Source organism: Onychostruthus taczanowskii, unplaced genomic scaffold, assembly GCF_017590055.1.
Source record: "Onychostruthus taczanowskii isolate IOZ18803 unplaced genomic scaffold, ASM1759005v1 scaffold78, whole genome shotgun sequence".
Classification (NCBI taxonomy): Eukaryota; Metazoa; Chordata; class Aves; order Passeriformes; family Passeridae; genus Onychostruthus; species Onychostruthus taczanowskii.
This window is the reverse complement of record NW_024505671.1, coordinates 1,762,068-1,782,238: the sequence shown is the minus strand read 5'-3', so window position 1 is coordinate 1,782,238 and position 20,171 is coordinate 1,762,068. Positions and strand designations below refer to the sequence as shown.

At 34.4% G+C, this 20,171-nt stretch overlaps 1 protein-coding gene across 8 annotated transcripts in view; it reads right to left on the bottom strand.

Annotated features, from left to right (window-relative positions):
• STXBP5 (syntaxin binding protein 5) overlaps positions 1-20,171 on the bottom strand; it is a 100,952-nt gene that overhangs the window by 30,952 nt on the left and 49,829 nt on the right. For all 8 annotated transcript variants that reach the window (XM_041423484.1, XM_041423488.1, XM_041423490.1 and 5 more), the window contains 10 exons: positions 16,555-16,678; positions 15,443-15,521; positions 9,429-9,583; positions 8,325-8,397; positions 6,124-6,271; positions 5,825-5,892; positions 4,775-4,815; positions 3,680-3,900; positions 2,041-2,219; positions 178-303 (listed from right to left, as the gene is read on the bottom strand). In XM_041423484.1, coding sequence (XP_041279418.1) covers positions 178-303; positions 2,041-2,219; positions 3,680-3,900; positions 4,775-4,815; positions 5,825-5,892; positions 6,124-6,271; positions 8,325-8,397; positions 9,429-9,583; positions 15,443-15,521; positions 16,555-16,678 — 1,214 coding nt within the window. The remainder of the gene's footprint in view (positions 1-177; positions 304-2,040; positions 2,220-3,679; positions 3,901-4,774; positions 4,816-5,824; positions 5,893-6,123; positions 6,272-8,324; positions 8,398-9,428; positions 9,584-15,442; positions 15,522-16,554; positions 16,679-20,171) is intronic.

The following is a 20,171-nucleotide window of genomic DNA, read 5'->3' as shown; positions in this document are numbered from 1 at the left end:
GCTGTTAGCATTATCAGTATCTGCCATGACCCAAAAGGAATTCTCTCAGTAGCATAAGAAAGTGAATACCTCATTTTGCTGTGCAATTCATGTGAACACAAACAGAGACTCAATTTTAATGGATAGTTTTAAACCACTGTAATGGAATAATGGAAGAGATGTGTAGAATACACTTACAGGCCATATGCTGAGTTGATGGCTAAGCTGGTTATCTGTTGAGGAGGTTCTCCACTCACCCACACCAGCTGGATAACAAGCTCAATTTGGTAACCTGGAGACTGCTTGAGAGGAGAATTTTTGACTCTGCAAAGTAAACAAAACATGGCGTCCCCAGTGTCTCAATTTTTTCTTTATGGGATCAGAGTTCATTAAATTCTACACTACACTGGACTTTAAAATGTTGAAAAATTGTAAAAACTATGATCAAAAGTAAATAAAAGTAACCAGAAGAAAAAGCCACACTGACATTAGGAATTAATTTCTTTTATTCACTACCTAATTGAAAATTAATTGAATAATGATCACAAATTTTTCATTTTTTCCAACCTCAGAATAAGGCATAACAGTGCTATTATGCTATATTTCCTGTAATAGATATAGGTGCTCAGCCAGTGTCTAAAAAAGGAGTTACATATTTTTTTCAGAGTTTCCAAAATAACTCTGATTTAGAGAACAGAAAAGGTTGAGAGGTGTACATGAAATAAGCACAATGAAAAGGGAAACAGAAGCAAAATGTATTGATATAAATGCAAGTAAAAAGCTGAGGATATGGCAAAACTAAAATGAAAACAAGTAAATTATCGTAATGATAGACCAATTGTATGCAATGAACCTGAGACCGGGGGAATTGAAACTCTCGTAAAGACTTTGCTTGCATGCTGACAAATAAGCAGAAAAGATAAGGTCTTGTATTTTTTTACACAAAAAAAAGTTATGTAGAACAAGCTCTTGTCTCCCCAATTACACTTATTTTACCCATTTATTCTCACTAATGGAAATTTGAAATTGATATTTGAAAAAATATTTGAAAATATTTTACATAAGTTTAGAATTTTCCAATTTTTCTACTTAGATGAATTTCCTTCAGAAATACACCTCTCCAACTCAGTACAACCAATACAATTTGAAAAGTCCTATCCAAATAAAACAACCCTATCAGAACGGTTTTCTAAATGGATACACTCAAAGAATTAAGATCCAAGTTGGGATCTTAAACTTCAAAAAGCAAAGTATATACTTCATATCTCTAGATATATATTACATATTTCTTACATTCTGTTAGAAAAAGTCATGGCTCATAAGTCACATAACGCACTCTTGTAGGAGAGTAAAAAAAGATAGACTTTTTAAACTCTAATTTCTCCAAATGGGTAGAAGTTCACAGAAAGAAGCTTGCAGAAAAGGCTTGCAATTTAAAAAGATCAAAAAATTTGTCAAAGACCTACAATGAGAGCACTATTAGGCATCATGCAAAGTGCAGATCCATGACAAAGGGACATTTAATTAATTCTGTTTCCAAAACACAAAGTTGTTCCCTTGCAGGATTTTCAAAAAAGAAATATAAGGCTAAAGAGTTCGCACTCAGCCAGCTATCTGTAAGAATTTTCACTTCTGATTTGCTTCTAAAATATATTCAGACATACTTGGTCTGAAGTTAAGGTGAGCCACAAAACATCAACTTACCTATTCATTTCAAGGACAATAAGATATCAAAGTGACTGAACTGCTGCTATTAAAAACTGTTTGCTCTAAGACACTATAATCTATAACTATACTAACATCTATGCCAAATTTTTCTAAAATCAGGTAAACTAAAAGGCAAGGATTTTTTTTTTTTAAGTCAGCTTAAGAAGTTTAAAAAATTAAGATTGCAACATTTATTTCTTAAAGCAGAGCTCAAATTTCAAATAGTTGGAAAACTTTGTTTTACAAAAGAAAACATTTTCACCAGCAATGACATACCTGTAATGATAGTACATATACTCTGACATATTCTTGCAATGTTTCAGACTCACTGAAAGTATAACAGAATAAACTTACTTTAAGCATGGGACATTATCACGAAGTCCATCAGATGAACTGCTACTAGTAGATGGATGAGACTGGGGGACGATGGATTGGGGATTGGAACCTGTGCCTGGAGTTGGTACAGGTGGCACCTGCTCACCATCTGGAGTTTCAACATCATTTATTTCATATAGGAGACGTACTTCCAGCATCTGTTAATTAAAGGAAACAAAAATATCAGTCAAGTCTGCCTTTCAAAACACTGAATATGAAAAAAATGAAGTGCAAGTGAAGGCAGTAGAGATAAAAGTGACATCCAGAACTTTTTCATTTTTTGAAAGATAACCATTTAATAAACAGTGTAACAAAGACACATGTAGTTTTCAGAAGTACAGAGTCATACTATTGCAGACTGAATATCTGAAGACTGCTAGAACTCGAATGCCTGACATATTTCCCAGTTTTTGAAAGTTTGCTTCTTAATAGCGAAAGAAATTAAATACTGGACCTACTTAATTATCATTCTGCTGACATACATATTTAGCTATGAAGATGACTTGGCTTATGTACTTCAAGAGTGGTAAAACAGAGCTAAAGCCACATAGATTGCTAAATTATAAATTGCTAAACTGATGTAATGTACACATGGTGACTTAGTTCAGTATTTGATGTGGTGTTGAACTGGATCATACATTTTAAAGAGCTGAATTTTAAATTTATCATGACTTAAGATTTCCTTCTCCATGATCTGTAACAACATCAGAATTATCTGCAGTGTAGTGTAAAGGAAGTTTTCAACTGTTTTATTATCTTCTGCAAAATACTTTTTTTTATGTACCAGTACATTCCCTTGATTTGGGCTGAGTAATAAAAACTTAGGAAAAAACTATCCCCTAGGAAGGCAATGTACTTGTACATAAAAAAACACACAAAAAAAGCCCCACACCTCAGGTCCTTAAACTACAACTTACAAGTGAGCAGAAAAGGGAGGGGAGGGTGTGCGTGTGTTAGAGGAATGGGTGAGAGAAAAAAAAAACAACTACACTGCAATTAACGCTTAGAACAGGCAACACTTTATAATTAAATGTTAAGTTTTAGTTCCTACATACAAATACACAAATTTGCATGTGTGTGTTTCTAATTTAACAAGAAATAACTCTTGCAAAAGCATCATTGTATCTTATACAGAATAAAACAGTGACACAGCAAAGTTCTTAACAGATTTCAAGGCGTGTTGGCACATTTTTATTCTTCTAGCTCTGCATACTGCAGAAGTTTTGATAGGAGAGATGGTAGTTTTGAAGACTCAAGGGATCAGTTCCCTAAAAGCTTCAAAATTCTTCAACTCCATAGCTCATTCACTTCTGTTTTCATGATACCTTTGATACAGCCAAGTTTTGATCCACTATTTGTTTTCATAGATAGACCAAAGAATGATTATTGGCTGCAAAACCTCAAAATGTCACTGAAAACCAGTATCTCGGTGTGCAATGTTTACTTTTGTTTAATTTTATAATTAATTACTTTTTCTCCAAAAACACACATCTGTTTTGAGTAAATTATTTTTGTCCATTTCACTAATATAATTAAAGACAAAAAGAATAAGAAATTGCTAGGACAGTCTTATTATAGCTAAATCAAACAAAGTTAAAAAATGGTCATAACTCTTTACCGGAATGACTTCTGTCGTCACTTCCTGCTTGCTGAACCTGTAAATAATGACATGTGCAGAAACCCCAGCTATGCACAGCATTCTACTTTCTGCACACCATGAGATGATCTGAATAGCATATGGATCTTCATCGACTATATCTGTGTTTGGCCTCTCATCTTTATTCCGTGATTTTTCAAATACTTTGGCTGTTTTTAGCTTATAGAGTACTTGCAGCGTTACTAGAACAAAGCAAAAGAGAAAAATCAGTTTTGATCTAAACATATAGCTAATATATCAATACAGCTAATTCTTTAATTGTACCCTTCTCAACTGAAATTTTAATTCTGTGTTAGATTTTCTTTCAATTGTCTTCATGCTGATTTCAAACTTCACAGGCACATTATCCTACCAATGCCCAAATTACTGCTATAAATACTAATCACAACATTAGGAAAACCTAAATTACAGCATCCCTTCTCCTCTTCTATATTTCATTGGTTTTATCTGAATCACATTTCCCTAGTTTATCAGTAAGACTGTCATATTAGAAAGACTCAAAAGTTTTTGAGTCAATAAAGAGGATATGTGCAATTTCTCCCTTAACAGGTTTATTTATCTGTTTTAGAAAGAAACTATCTTTAACAGAATCTCCTTTTGACAGAACTCTACTGAATAGAATTTTTAAGCACACAATCAAGCAGGTTTGGCTTACCCCCTCCGCTTTCCCAGGTTCCACTCCCACTCCAAACCAAAATTAAAGATCTATAACGCTCCAAACAGTCCTCCTCCCAGCTTTTAAACACATACATTGCATCTGCTCCCTCCCACAACCACACACGCGTTAGCCTTTTGGAAGCTTACCAGTTTTCCACAAGTTTTCAAAGACAACTGATGACGATTCCCAGATTGCTTTGAACAGCCTTTAAGTACCAAGAGTAAGCTTAGTTCCAACTAGAGCAATTCAAACATCTAACTTTGTGCAATCATTTCTACTTTGAATTCTTGCTGCATTTTCCACTGTGAGCTGTGTAGACTATCAGATTTAATTGACCCTTTAACTGAAGAGGAAAAATCTAAAACTGCACAGGAAAAATCTCTACTGAAAACACTTACTTGCTGATGCATCCCAAAACTTGATTGATCCATCAGCATGCCTATGAAATACAAAAAAATGAGATGATGAAATTATTAGTGTGAGTACTCGACCTCTGTGGGAAAGTACACTGTTAACATTCTATTTTCATTAATCTTTTTTGCGACACTTGATTTTCACAATTTACTAAAAGCCAGTATTTTACCAACATGTGCTCCAATTACTTTGGAAAGAAGAGACTAGAAAAACATTTGAAAGCTAACTTCCTGATGATCCCATTGTGACGTATTCATTTACCATTTTAAATACTGAGGCGTGCGCTTACCATGCGCTGTTTTTTGAAAGATGCCCTATATTAGGAGTAACACTTCTAAGAAGATGCCTAAATATACAGTATCCCACTGTTAATGAGTCACCTACCTTGTTTATTTAGCCTTGAGCTTGAAAATCAGATGACTATATTTTTTCATGACTGTCTCAAAGTCTCTGCAATGTGTAGTACAAGGTGGCAGTAATCCTGATTAGGGCTAATGGTTAGTGGTTCTAAAACCACTTTAGTAGTGCTCTCACTTTCAGTGATACACTGCACAGTTATAAATTAAATTTCACTTATGTTTCTTACAGTAGTATTAGAAAGATCAGTCTCAAAATGATCAGATTTAAGTATTTGCTTGTCCTTTTTGAGATAAAAAATTGGCTTCTCTTTGAGAGCTGAACTCGATAACTACTTAATGGACCTGCCATACTTTAAAACAATACTCAGGTTATTTTGCAAAAATCAAAGAATAAAAAGTAATTTTGATCCAAGATACTTTGATAGTGAGCACATATAATAATCATAATGCCTGTAAAACACCTGCTATCATTTTGTTACTACCTTCCCTTCCACATTCTGCTTTACTTTCTCAGTTACATGTCAAGGAGATTATGCCAAGGACATATCTGGTGATCATAATTTCATTAATCACTCAAATCACTCATACAAAACAATATTTTAAAAGAGAAACAAAAAATTGACACTTCTACTTAATGAGCTACGAAAGTTATTAGTAGACTATGGTATCACTTACCCTGTAATAATGATCTCTGAATAGCTCTGAGTGATCACACCCCAGTTGCCTCCACTGATAGGCCATTCCTGGAAGATTAACAAATACACTGAGGAAGACAATATCATACAGTGCAAAGGTAAGGCAAACTACTGCAGATCCTCCCCAGACATTAGCCACATATATCCTCCCCTGCTCTTAGCCACTGTCAAAGGCAGGCTGAGTCAGGTGTAGCTTTGGTCTTGTCATGGCACTCCTGCTATTTAGAGCTTCTGGTTCTCAGTATTTTAAAATACAAGCATGTGTAGTAGATGTTGTACCTTCTTACTGTAGCCTTGACGTTTCTGTCGAGCACCAACTGAATAGAGTGCAGGTATGAGATCCACAGGACAATCAGCAAAATATTCACAACAGGTAACTGGAGACTCATGTATAGTCAAAGGATAGGGATTCTCAAATATAGGATACCTTTAAAGGAAGAAAAAGGCTAACTGTTAATCTAAGGAATTTTATTTTTTTTTAAGTGCAGAACACAAGTAAAATACTAAGGACTAAGCTGGCAATGTTTTTGTACAGAGGAAAATAAATGCATATCGAATTAGACTATGAACAAATACACTAGACAACTTCTAGTACACTATAAAGATAGTGTAGCACTCTAGATGGAATCTGAAGTTTGTACAGTTTTTAGAGTTTTTCTAGAACACTACTATTCCCTGTCATTTTATATTTTCAAAAGATTACTAATTTAGTGGCCTGTAGAAAAAATTAAGCTGCCAAGTCTCAGCTGCAGTAACATGGAGCTATGAATTTATTTCTAACTCTTCAGTTTATTCTTCTAGGAATAAAAACAGGAAGACTCCCATCTCACTTTGTATTAGCACACTGTACTGAAACACAAAGTTGTCCAGCATTTTGCAAGGACAAATTTTGCTTAATCTATTTGCAACTCCAAGATCACTGACAATTACAGATAGCAACACTCAGTTACCAATTAGAAGAACATACACACACATGCTCCCCACCACTATCTCTGTCTGAAAAGTGACAGAGGCTTAATGAGGAAAAAGGTCAATAATACTAACAGAGGTAAATGTAACTGCGTTCAAAGAACATTTATCTCCAGAGAAATGCATGCTATTTATTTTACTTTTTTTTCTATACTTTTTACCTCCCCTTTTTTGGCAGAGGTGAAAAGACACAGCTTCTCAACCCATCTAAAGGAAAAATTAACAACAACAGATGAAAGCATTCTGTGCATCAGGAACTTTATAAAGGGCTATATGGAAAGCTACAAATATATTTCAAAAATTATTAAGCAGAAGAGGCTTAACTTTAACAAAATATGACAAATCCCTGAGAGAACACAAGGTAAAAGGAAGCCTGTGGATTTTTCTGGTATTAATTTTATTTCTTTTTCAGGTGTCAAAAACCTAATGGTTTGCAAGTCAATCATAACAATGACCATTGTAAAAACATAAACTGCTGAAGGTCTTTTAGTATGAAATAGAATAAGCTTTAACATAACTTCAAATTTCAGGCATTTCAAACTTAGTATCAATGTTGACACTTCATGCTATTGGTATATCAGAAACAAGTTTTGGATATACGGCCATGTAACATTTGGAAAACCTAAATGAAATTGCTCAATAGCTGCAGAGATATTAGGACAAAACTTGATCTTCTTCCAAATTCCATAGACTTTCCATTATCTAAGGTGTCACCATTGACTGTGAGGACAAATATTTTCAGGTTTTTGTTTTGCCTTAGAAGGATGTTCTTCACAAGGATTTTCCTCCACTGACCACTGGAGATTTTTAATCAGGAACAGCACCAAGATCTTACCTAGCTTCTCTGCTCCTGATCCCTTAACAGTTAGTTGTTACTGCCTACACAAATTTCAATACTTTTCATAAAAGAAATTTGTAGAGTCTAGAATTTTTAATCACCACTAATAACAGTGTATGGACTACTCCATGGACAAAGCAACGAGAGACTCAATGTTTTAGGCAGGTATGATTTTTGAGATTAGATGTTATCATTCAAATTTTATACATATGATATTATTGCATCAGTATGGAGTTACTTTAAGCAAAGCAGGTAGTAATTTATTTGGCAATAAGATCAGCAAATATTTAAGTGAAGACAACAGCCAAAATTACTTGGGTTATCTGATCAGTTCTTTTCCCTGCTGCCTTCCTCAAAACTGCAAGCTCCCCAAAATTTCAAAATCCTCTCACAACACTAAGGAATCAACTTGAAAATAAATTGTGATACTTAAAAAGCAGAAGTGATCTATGAATAATTTTGGTCAGTTAATCAAGACTGGAAAAAGTCAGATAGTACTATACATTAATTAGAAAAAAGTTGATACAACAGGATTATCAGTTCATTTGAAGAAATTTTATATTTAATATTCAAAATTTTATTTTCTGAGGTACTAGGTTAGACTAAGCTATAAAGTAGAACAGGAGGCTGATCACTGCAGCCAGTGACTGAAAAGACTAGAGAAGATTCTTACCCATTTTGCGCAAGGTCGATCAGTACTAAGTCCTTTTCTAGGAGAACAACTACAGCATATGGTTCCTGAAAGTCTGCAAACAACAACAAAATGTTACCTGTTGGTAAATGGAGCCCATGCATGTACAGCCTCAAGAACAGAATCAGTGCTTGCACTCTGCCAGCTGAGATTAGAAAGCCACTTAGATTACTATAGTTTTTAGAAGATATTTTATACATGCAGACTCCTGAATCATCCAAGTTAAATTCGTAAAAATCATGATCTTTTATTCAATATTCTCAACAGCTCAAATAACAGAAAAAGGAGCATGCAAAGTAAATTCTATAAGCAGGTTACGTGAGTGAAAGAGCCATTTCTGAGTAACATCCTTCCACCCCTAAACTGCTTTTCCTCATATTCAGTGGGGTTTAAGTTTTACTTGCTTACAAAATGGCTCAAAAGACAGCTGACTTGACAGTAAAATAAGGAACTTGAAAAAGTTTCCAAAAGTTTAACTTGCCCTCTTTCAGCCAGATCTCAAATTCCAAGCTAAGCAGTTTAATATACTCTGATGGAAGCTGACAGCTAAAACCATTGGAATCATCAGGAATATAATACTATTCATCTGAAATAACTACCTAAACTATGATAAGAAATCCCCTGTTTCAGAAGAGAGATTACAGGTTAGTGATGAAATTCATCTAAATATTGGAATGAATAAAGCCAACAAAGTTTAAAATAATGCAAAGATGTTTCTCATGGTTTAGCACTGACTGGAAAGGCCTTATGTGCCCAGATATCCAGAGATGCACACATCTGCTCCGGTAACCACAGCTTAAGGTTTTAATGCTTTTGGCCTGCACACGCTTTTGGGATTAAAAAGAAAAAAAACATGCTATGAGTAATTGGCTTTTTTTTCTAGACACAAAACTGGCTTTATAATGAACTATTCTATTCATGTTTTGGCAAGTAAATCACACTTCAGACAATAGGGATAACAGATGTTGCTGCTGCAGTCTGATCCCCAGAGATAAAACAGAAAGACAATAATAAAGAATATTCTGATGGGATAAAACTCCAGCAATAAGAAGTCAAGGTACCGAGAAAAATCTTTACAGAGCCTACCATTAGGATATGGTGTTTCACACAGGGTTAGAAAATCAACAATAGAATAATCCATTTCTAGCACAGCAGTACTTTTCCCATGCATGACTGTTAAACAGGGTCGTCTTCCTACAGTGTCATATGACAACCCGCCTGAGAGAATGATGAAAGGCTCCCTGGAATAAAGCAGAAGCATTTAGGATCAAGTCAGGATAACATGCCAAAAGAGACAGGACAGGTTTTGCAACCTTATGATAAAATTCAATGAAATATCATTAAGCAAATATGGAATAAAAATACTCTCATGAATTATACAGCTTGGGTATGTGTTTCAAATCTTACTGTAACTTTTAAGTCAGACATCTCCTCCAAATATTTTGTTGACTTAACCAATCTTTATAACTTCTTGGCAAGATGAGATATTTTTATTTAAAAAAAATTGTACTAATTTAGAGTTGTTTCTATTCTACTGAACTGCAGATTCAGATTTGCCAACACTTCCATTTTTCCATAACATAAAACACCCCAGCAAAACCAGGAAGAAACAGTCCCATTTACTTGCTGTACAGTAATATGATTGTCTTGGAGATGCAACCAACTGCTGGATAAGCTTTAAAGACATAACATCTTTTAAGTAACATCACACATTTACTTTAGATGTTTTATCCATATTTCCCCCTATCACCACGCACAAAATTCAAGAAACTACTTTGTCATACATTATTCTTACTGCAAAATCAAATAGCTGAGTAGAGCAAAGAAGAGACTTTTCTTCTAGTTTTGAGAAGAGTTTGGAAGCTTCCCTTGAAACATTTTTAAAAGCCTTTGCAGAAACATACTTTTAAATACATCCACATATTTCCAATATGCACATAATGTACAGTTTACTATTTAATTTATTGAAAAACAAGATGAAGTAGATATGTTCATTTTACCAGGTATTTTCTTATTTCCTGATTGTCAAGAATCACTCATTTTAATATCGCTTACTTTGAAATAGGACAAAATCCTTTTTCAAGAGTAGGCTGACTCCAAGCATACAGCTCAAAATATAAATGTTACTCATTACTGACTATTGCCTGAAATTTCACATTATATTTCTGAAGGAAAAATAGGCACTTTGCATATCTATCAGTTGCCTCTGATCTACTTTTATGCTCACTTTCAGTAGCAGTTCTACCCTTCATTTGCATATTCCTTGGAAATAGCTAGTATATCAGTATCTGAAGAAAATTCCTACAGAAAAAAACCCCATCCTGATATATTGTAAAAAGAGAGGAAATATTTTTTTTAAATCCTTTCTTATAATACCATCTTTTTCATACTGTCTAAAGTTGGATAGTTGGCATTTGAAGCACAAAGTAGACTAGATACATCAGAATTCTTGAAAACTCTATATTAAGAGTTTGGTTTATGCACATGCTGCAGTTCATGAGTTTAAGAATGGGCTGAGGCGTACTTTGTGTTTGTAGCACTGAAGGCACAGCAGACTGAGATAAGCCTCCAGCTTTTACAAATATTCCACAATCTGCTTGATCTTCCAGAATGACCAAAGATTTGATAGGACCAAGGAGCACTGCTGGCTGAGGAAGAACCTCAAAGGAGTGGCCACAAATCAGACCATGGGTCCACCAAGTTCATTATCCTGCCTCCAACAGTAGCCCAGAACATATCTCCAGAAGAGGATCAAGTTTTCTTCATTTAATCTCAGCTCTTCATATTGAAACTTGACACAAACTTTTATGGTCAGGTCCATGAAGAAATTTCAAGAAAGTTATACACTTGAACTTAGTCTGGGATTTTTCAGGATGTCAGTGAAGAGAAAAATACTGGTGAGGTCTCATTGTGTTGGAATGATGTACTGCAGTATAGAAATCATCAGGTTTTTTAAACAATGCTGCTAGGACAATTTATAGAAATTATCAGATTTGCACATTTACAGTAACAAAATAACAAATTTCAATTTTTAATTTTCATACATCACAGTGACAATTGTATGTCAGCTTCTCCAGGTTTTATTTTTCAAGGTAATCCAACTGCTTTGGGCAGGCTTGCCAGAGACAGTATCCTTTAGATGCAAGGAATGGAAGAGCTAAGAATAGAGCAACACTGATCTGTCACACAGATTTTCCACAAATGAATCAAAGATTAAAACTGACTTGAATCAGTCAGAAAGACCACTAAAAGTTTGCATATAAATTTTTCATGTTTTCATGAAACCATGGATTTACCATGAACACAAACTGCATTTTCTAATTAAAGTGTTGCCCTTCAGCTGTGATACATATTAAAAGATTAGTGCACATCAATCAGAAATACATAATTTAAAATTAAAATTTAGAAGATTTGTACTTTATATAACAGATGAGACTGATTCAACTTTGGGAATTACATTTTACCTACCTAAAACAATGGTAGACATTCAAAAAAAAACTCAGGGTTCAGATCTTAGAGAATTGCTTTAGAGCATTTTTTAATAGCAATTTATAGCAGCTGCTCATACAGAGATTCTTTGAAACAGTTCAGCTTCAGCAGGTTTGCAAGTAATCTCCTTACATGAATTTCCTCATCAGTGAACTCTGCAGAATCACTTGGAGAACACTATAAGAAATTGACTATAAAAGGGGGCAACAGATCATTTCAGAATTTTCAGAAAACACAGGATTAGGCCTTGCAATGTATGAAAACAATGCAATTGAAAGCTGAGTAGCTCACAAACCAGGAGGATGTTTCTGTTTCATTTTAGAAGTAAACTATCAAATATGAGCCAGCTTCTGACAATGCAGATGTGTGAGAGAATGGTATATAGAGAAATCAGGTCATTGATACCATCTGGCTTACTCTTCAAACCCTGAGTAAATCTGTGGAGAAGTTAATCCTAGTATGAAGATGGAAAAGACTTCAAGAGTTAGTTTACCTTAATACTTGAAGTCCTGAAGTAGTAGTGAAGATAAAACTATGAATTTATTTTGGGAAGTGTGGTTTTAAACCAGTAAGCTGACACAAGAAAACAGCACTATTCAAACCAAAAGAACAGATTAACAACTTTTCCTTGGTGGGAGGCATCATCACTAATGTAACCTCAGGATCCCAATTACACACAACCATCCCGCTAAGATGACTCAGTCAGTGACAGCTGCATCAGCTACCAAGACAAAACCCTTCTGAATTATGTTTTATAAAGAGACTTTGAGCTCTAATTTCTACCAGACACAGACAATTTTACCACAATGCTAATATCAACTAGAGTAATTACTGTAGGGCACTGAGCCTGCACACATGGAAAGTGGTGTCAGGAAGGACTGAATCTGGAGGGGGAGGGAGTGGCACAAGGAAGCTTGAGAGTGTCTCTAGATCCACTTCAGGCAGAAAAAGTACACATGCAATATTACACATGGAAAAAGCAATATGGGAACCAGTTCAGAAAGCTCAAAAGGTAAGCTACCTTTGAAATTCAGTGCTTCTGAAAAGGGTGAAGTATTTCAGATGGAGAGTGGCTGCAGTACAGTGACATTATGCTCTGAGATTGTAAAATTGTGCCACTTTGCACAAGGAATATACAAAGAATGTACCTTTTTCACCCCTTATTCATCAGAGTAACCTTTCTCCCAGGAATAAAGCTACAGACATACTCTTGTTGTAGGGTAAGTTACTTTGGCTCTGGACACTTCACTTTTTGCATTATTTGCAGTAAACTTAAAAAACAAACCAACCAAACAAAAAGCAACAGAAACCCCACAAAGTTAGCAAATAAATAGGCAGCCCATAAAACGCCTCATGTCCCCTTTTTGTCCTGACCCCAGTTTTACAACATGGAAAACAAAATGTAAGGAAAAAAAAAATGAGAAGGAATTAAAAAGAGCTGCAACAGTAAAAAGAGTAGTGTCTGTACCCCTTAATATACGTTGCCATAGGTTATGGTCCTTCCTTTTGCATGCTTCTGAACCACTTTTCCCCAAAACCAGCTTACTAGAATTAGGAGCAGTAAAAAAAAATACAGCTCAGATCATATAAATGAAATGTTTTCTAATGGAGGAGATACTGAAACAGATCGAGATCTTTGAGCACTCTACTTAGATAAGGGAGAAACAAAAAAGGCATGACAGAAAGATGTTCAAAATAGAGCATGGAAATAGGGAACATTTTCTCCTAACAAAGATTTGGAATATAACTTAAATAAGTATTATATAGTATCTCTTAAATCTAAGCTTTTTTGCTTTGTTTTGTTTTCTTCTGGTTTTTTATAATTTGTTTTTTAAGAACAGCTACAGTGTACTGTCATAAAAAAAAGTTTATTTCATATGTTTCTTTCATTGCTCCGGTAGCTTGAAAAATTTTGTCCTGTCCAGAAATGATTCTCCTCTATGCTACAGAAATTAAACCATGAATAAGAAATGACAGCACTTTAGATAAAAGTTAAAATCATTCTCATATTAAACAATTCCAAATGATAAATAAAAAATCTATCAAAAAATTTAGGTCCTGAAAGGTAGTTCTGTCTTGCCTTAAAATTCTTGTAAGATTAGAAGTGAAACTGAAAATTTAAGTATAAACTGAAGTACACATAGCAGTAAATGGAAGGAGATTTCCAGGGCACTGCTTTCCTACCACAGTGCAGACTGGTGTGGTTTTGCTTGTTGCAGATTTTTTTTTTTTCCCCTGTCTTACTTAATATTCAGGAAGGGTTATCAATTATTGTAGATTTAATAGTACACTGAAGATAGGAAACATTAGAGAGAAGAGTAAATTGAAACATATTAAAACATTCAGTTTGGATAAATGCCAGAAAGTGAGAGGCACAACAGAAAAAAAAAAAAAAAAAAAAAGCCAAACCAGGAAAAAGTAGCTTCCCCAAACCACCAATTATTAGAAATTATACTAGAATAAATTCCTCCTTAAATTATGTCAAAAGTCAAGTAGTTTTCACATTGTAATACTATGTCACAGAACAAGCTCCAAACTAATAGTCTCCTTCAGAATCATTATTCATAATAAATGAAGGCTTTTGATTGCAGAAATTGTGACTTGCTGAAGCTGAGATTTTTTGATTATCTCCCTTTAAATCAGCTTTTGATATTTCAGTTGAGAAAAGATCATGCAGATAGATGTAGACTTTTCCAAGTAAAATATGGCTTTCCAGATGATGATAGATTTTTATAAAACTGGGAGGCAGAGAGTTTTAAGTTTCTATTTACCTCATTTTTAGCAGAAAATACTAACACCTAAAGCCAGTGATATTATGAGTATATAAACACAATACTGTATTGTATCATTTAATTAACCATCTTCTACAGATTTGAATGCCTGAAAAGCAAATAAAAACAGTATACAAACACCCCAAATATAAAACAAACAAACAAAAAATCACCTTTTGCAAATAGCTGAACAGACTTCCATGGATATTTTATCTTCATATTGCACTTTTTACTCAAACACTTTATAACCACAAATAAAAAATTCCACATTCAGGAAATCCATCCGCCCTAGCTGCAGTCTGGGTAACAAAACATGCTACTCTACAGATCCTGTAATTCCATCTGAGCCTCTTGTTACAATTACTGCTTTGTTACATTCTCAATGTGCATAATTAGGCATACTTCACTGCATAAATTACTGCATTCTTCTAGAAAAACTTCTGTTAATAACATTTTAGGGGGGAGGAACATGTATTCAAAATTAAGAATATTCAATTTGGGATACTATTTGTCAAAGTTCAATTTAACATGTCTGTGTTTTGGTGTCTTCTTTGCTTTATCAGTCTTTTTTTCTTCAGAACTCTCAAAAATTGAGCAAAAACACATACAAGTTTTAGTAGCATGAAAGAAAATGTAAATAACGCATCAGCAGTATCGTTGGCTTGTATACAGTAATTAATTCACACAAATTTTTCTATTTTATTCATCAACATCTGATTTATTAAAGCTAAAACAAAGCTATACCATTAGAATATGCACCCCAACAACTGGGAAACAAAGTCCATTCCCAGAGTGTTGCACTGTTACATATGCTCATTTTGCATACAAAACAAGTCTTACCCAGCTCTAGTTGTTTTATATTCCACCTTAAGGATAGGTTTGCAGGGTTCTGGCTTCTTTCCATCCTTCAGCTGCTTTCCTAAAGTAAATTATTTTCCGGTATTAATCTTGCAGTTCCGTAACATTATGGCAAGTAATGAAATTCACTGTGCAGCTTGAGAAGTATAAAATTCACACAACATATATTCAACAACTTTGACAGTTACAGAGTATGCCTTGGAATAATATAATTAAAAATTTCTTAAAGTTCTCAACACACCAACTTTGAAAGTTTAGGAAAAAGAGCAACTCTAAACCTGACTGCTGTAGAAAATTTGTTTTCAAACATATAATCCTCCCCTAAAGTGCTATTTTAAGTAGCCCTAGGAGATATAAAATCTATGTTGTGTCTACCCTTTTGCAATTAAAATTGGTCAGCTTACAATTAAAGTGAGGTTTATCCTGAGTATTATCCTTAAGGCTAAGACTTCAATTGAGCATGAAAAGCCCACTCTCTCTCAGCTGTGCAATTATCCTCGCTGATACAGCCACACTTAAAAATCTCAAGTAAATAAGTTGCTAAGACATGAAATAGAGACATGCACCGCATGTAAGCCTGGCATTTGTGTACATCTTACTTGAAGAGCAGCAGTATATTTCACAGAAGAACAACATATAATGTTAATTTCCTAGATTAACATTAATGCAGAAGTGGAAACATCTTAGCAGATGCTATTCTTGTTCTGTTATAGACCCTTCCAAAAACTTATATGGTAATCTACACATTCATACATAAAACAGGTACTGGCTTATATGAATTTTAAACAAGCTATGGGATTGTAATATTAGCAAAAAGCAAGTCCTGCAAAATATGCATTAGTTAACTCTGAGATCAGTGCCATTGTGTGAAATACAAGCTTAAAGTTTAGAGATTTAGAGAAAGCTGCACTGATTTGGATTCTTATTTCATAAAGATTTTTCTTTTTCAAGTGAAATCTATGAGAAACTGATATGACTGAGAAAGACTTTTACTGCATTGCAAGTGCACTTTTAATACTTGTTTTTTGCAAAACACATTTCTATTAAAAACAAGTTCTCTGTCTTTTAAGAGCTGTCATCCATTTTCATCTTACCATGTGGCGTGATTGTCTGGAACGGTTTGGTAGGAGATTTTACATTCCATATAGTCAAGGTACCATCTGAGTGACTACAAATGAATTGTTTTCCTTCATGATGCCAAGCCACAGAGTGGATAGCCTATGCAAGAAAAAGCAGAACAACATAAGCTGTGTATCTTGTTATCATTTTATCCTTACACCTTCCTCAATGACATTAAACAGAAAATGCCAATTAGAAAAATTACTAATTAAATAATACCTATCCTATTATGTCCTAATTTACCCACATCAAGTTTTCCTAACCTAAGTAGTACTTTCAGACACACTTCACCCATCAAAAATACCATCTTCACTGTAGTGACCTGTTTAGGGAGAGCAAGAGGAGAACCCACCCTCCTCAGCGTAGTATTGAAGTATTCTTCCATGAAGGGTAGCATGAAGAGAATATTTGCAAGCACTTATTTAAGATTTGCCAAACAAAATTTTTCAGTATTGGGGAAAACATTGTCCAGACAAAAAACATGGGATGAGGTTATTAAGTTCAAGTGTTACATATTGTTTTGAGATGCTTACGTGGATGTGCACAAGAAGCAAGCATTGGGTCAAAACTTCCATAAAACAAGAATTGAAGTAACAAGAACTTTTGAAATTATGATGATGAAAGCAAAGTATTAGCCTGGATGCTGTAATATTGCAATGGCAGCTTTGAGGTGCAGGAAAGCACAGGAATCTATTTGTAAATCCTTCCATAAGTACAAAATCATCTCTGGATTCCTAAAATTAGGAATGGAACGATTACACCATGCTACATAAAAGCTACAGGAAACAGCTAAATAAATAAAATCTATTTGCTGCCTTCAGGCAAGAGGAAAGTAAACGATGATGCAAAGAATACAAATAAAGCAGAAATATTAACTAGCAAGAAAGGATTGGTGCCATTTCTGCTTCCAGCATCTCTGTTAGTACATGGAAACATGATGGAACCATTAGGTGATGTTCAAAGGAATTTTAATTATAGCATGAAAGTAAATAATGAAACCTTAAAGTATTTCTCTACTACCCAGAAGGTGCAAAAGGAACTATTAACTGCAAGAAATATCGAACCTTGGTATTACTGAAAATCTAGATTTTATGATGAAGACATTACTCTAGGTAAACTAGAAAAGCAGGTGCTGAATAAGTGAGAACTGATGGACTTTACAATATCCTCAGTGGATACCTTCAGTTGTGCTTCTGTCTGTAAGAAGGGCTTACACTCACAACAGCTCCACAGGGACCTTGGGATTTCCTCTGTGAGGAAAACTGGGTGTATGAGCAGTAGAGAACTTTAACCAGCAATGACAGCTGAAGCAGTAGTTACTGGGTGAAGAGCACATCTCAGGACAGATCCAAACAAGCTTTGCTCAAACTGGCTATACACAGATTAGGTTTTCATATTTCATGAAGTTATGCAGAGAAACAAGACAGTTTCCAGCAAACTGAATGGGAGAATCCAGAGCTTAAATGACAGAGGAAAATGGCGATGCTACATAAGTCTAGTCTCCAATAAAATTTTCCCCAACATAAATTAATATAACATCTGGATATATGTAAACTACAGATTAAGTTTAGCATTTCTTAGTGAAATTTAATATTTTTCCCTATGTATGGTGGAATCCCTGTAGATTATACACATTATACCAAATAAAGCAAGGGATCAACAATTTTAAGAGTGCAGACTCAGTAAAGAGAATGTTGCATTTAAAGAAGCTCATCAGTGACAAAATAAATGTCTACAGCAGGCTTAGCAATAATAATTTTACATTATCTCCCATATGAAGTATAACCTTGACAACAGTAGGCAGCCCACAGTGTAAATGGAACAGTTTGATCCACATTTATGTAGAAATAGGTCTTAAGAAGAAGTAAGAAAGCAAGTTTCACAAGAGGAAGGAAGAATAAATCTGAGAAATGATCACTTCTTCCTTTTCTTGAAAAGGATGTCAAGAGAAGGGAAATACAACAACTTGTTACTTTTGAAATAGCATTAATGCTTAAGAAGATAAAAAGACCTGAGCACAAAGGAGAAGGATGACTGCTCTCATTTTCTGCAAGGAACATGGAGGTAAAAAAATAAAACCCCTGAAAAAGAACAATGAGCCTTTTGGCTTTACGTCTATTTACTGCCTAGTTTTAGAGTCACTCATTATACTTAGTAATGCAGCTAAATATTTTTTAAAATGTAGCTGAAATAGATGCTTTACATTTTTTAAAATAATCCAACTAACAACTCTGTGGGCTGGGTATGATAAACTTTTGTATAGAGGAATGTCCTTTTCTGTCACACAATTCACAAATTCTTGTAAGCCTGAAAAATAAAAACCAACTCCATAAGTAGATCCAGCACTATCTCAAGGTACACAACAAGCTGGTCTAGTGTCAAGACAGTTATAATGAAAAGAATACAATAACCTTGAGTAGTACTAGTTAGCTGATAGCACTAGTTGTTAACTAGCAAGAGTCTCAACCGCCAAAACAAAAAGTATCTGAAAAATCGTCTCTATACACAAGAGCAAAAAAGTTTTGACATTTTTTCCAGAGTTAATACTAGTGCTGGAATTCGGAGGAATACATAAAATAGAAAAATGAAGCAAAATCCACTGAGTCTGCAAAACTACACAAATCTTCTAAGACACTAAAGAGCCACTAGAGTAGTATATTTTTATTCTAATATTTTACACAAAACTTACTGATGCAGAATAAAAATCTCTGTATTAATCTTAATTCTCATCATGATTAAAACTTTCTGTTTTCTTTTTGGTACCATAATGCAGCAGTATTATATCAGCTGGTGCAGATTTAATTGTGTCTCAAATCTTTTTTGGTCATATGGGACCAGGAATAAAACCCCTTATAACAAGATCACACCCAAGTATCACAGAGGATTGTTGTTATATTTAAGGCATTTGTATCCATAATCCGAGTTGTCTGCACAGGTAAACTGAGTCTTGACCTTACTTTCATTCTGAGTCCTTCCATTTATGAATGGAAACCAAATACAGAGAATCTTTACAGGAACTCAAACACAAAGAACTCTAACAAAAAAGCAACCAAATTGTCTAGATAAAACTTTAATTAATTACCACTGAAGGTTTCTTATTAGAAGTATTCCTACTATTCCCTTCATTTTAATTCAAATTTAAGGTACCTGTTCTGGACTCTAGGGAAGTTTGTTTCAAAACTTCTGAGACAGTCATGTATTTTCTGGGGAAGTGGGGAATGGAATTTTACATTTTTGAATAACAACACAATTGACCTTGCTGTCCTACATATACCTAAACTTTATTAGAAATTGTAGAAACTATCCCTGAGTTTTATATGTAGAGACAGGCTGTACACAAACAAAAAATCAATTCACCATCTGTTCCAGAAAGATGATTCCATGTGGAAAAATTACTGCTATGCTGCCTGCAAAGAAGGTAAGTATACCTGATTTTAAGACAGAAATATTTTTGCAGCAACTGCAGCAGTTAACTGAGGGAGACTTCGCAATCACAAAAAAAACCCAAAAAAGTCTGAGGACCAAAATTGAAAACATTTATATGCAAGACTCCCACAGAAATGTCTTAAGTAGATCACTAACTTTTCAAGCG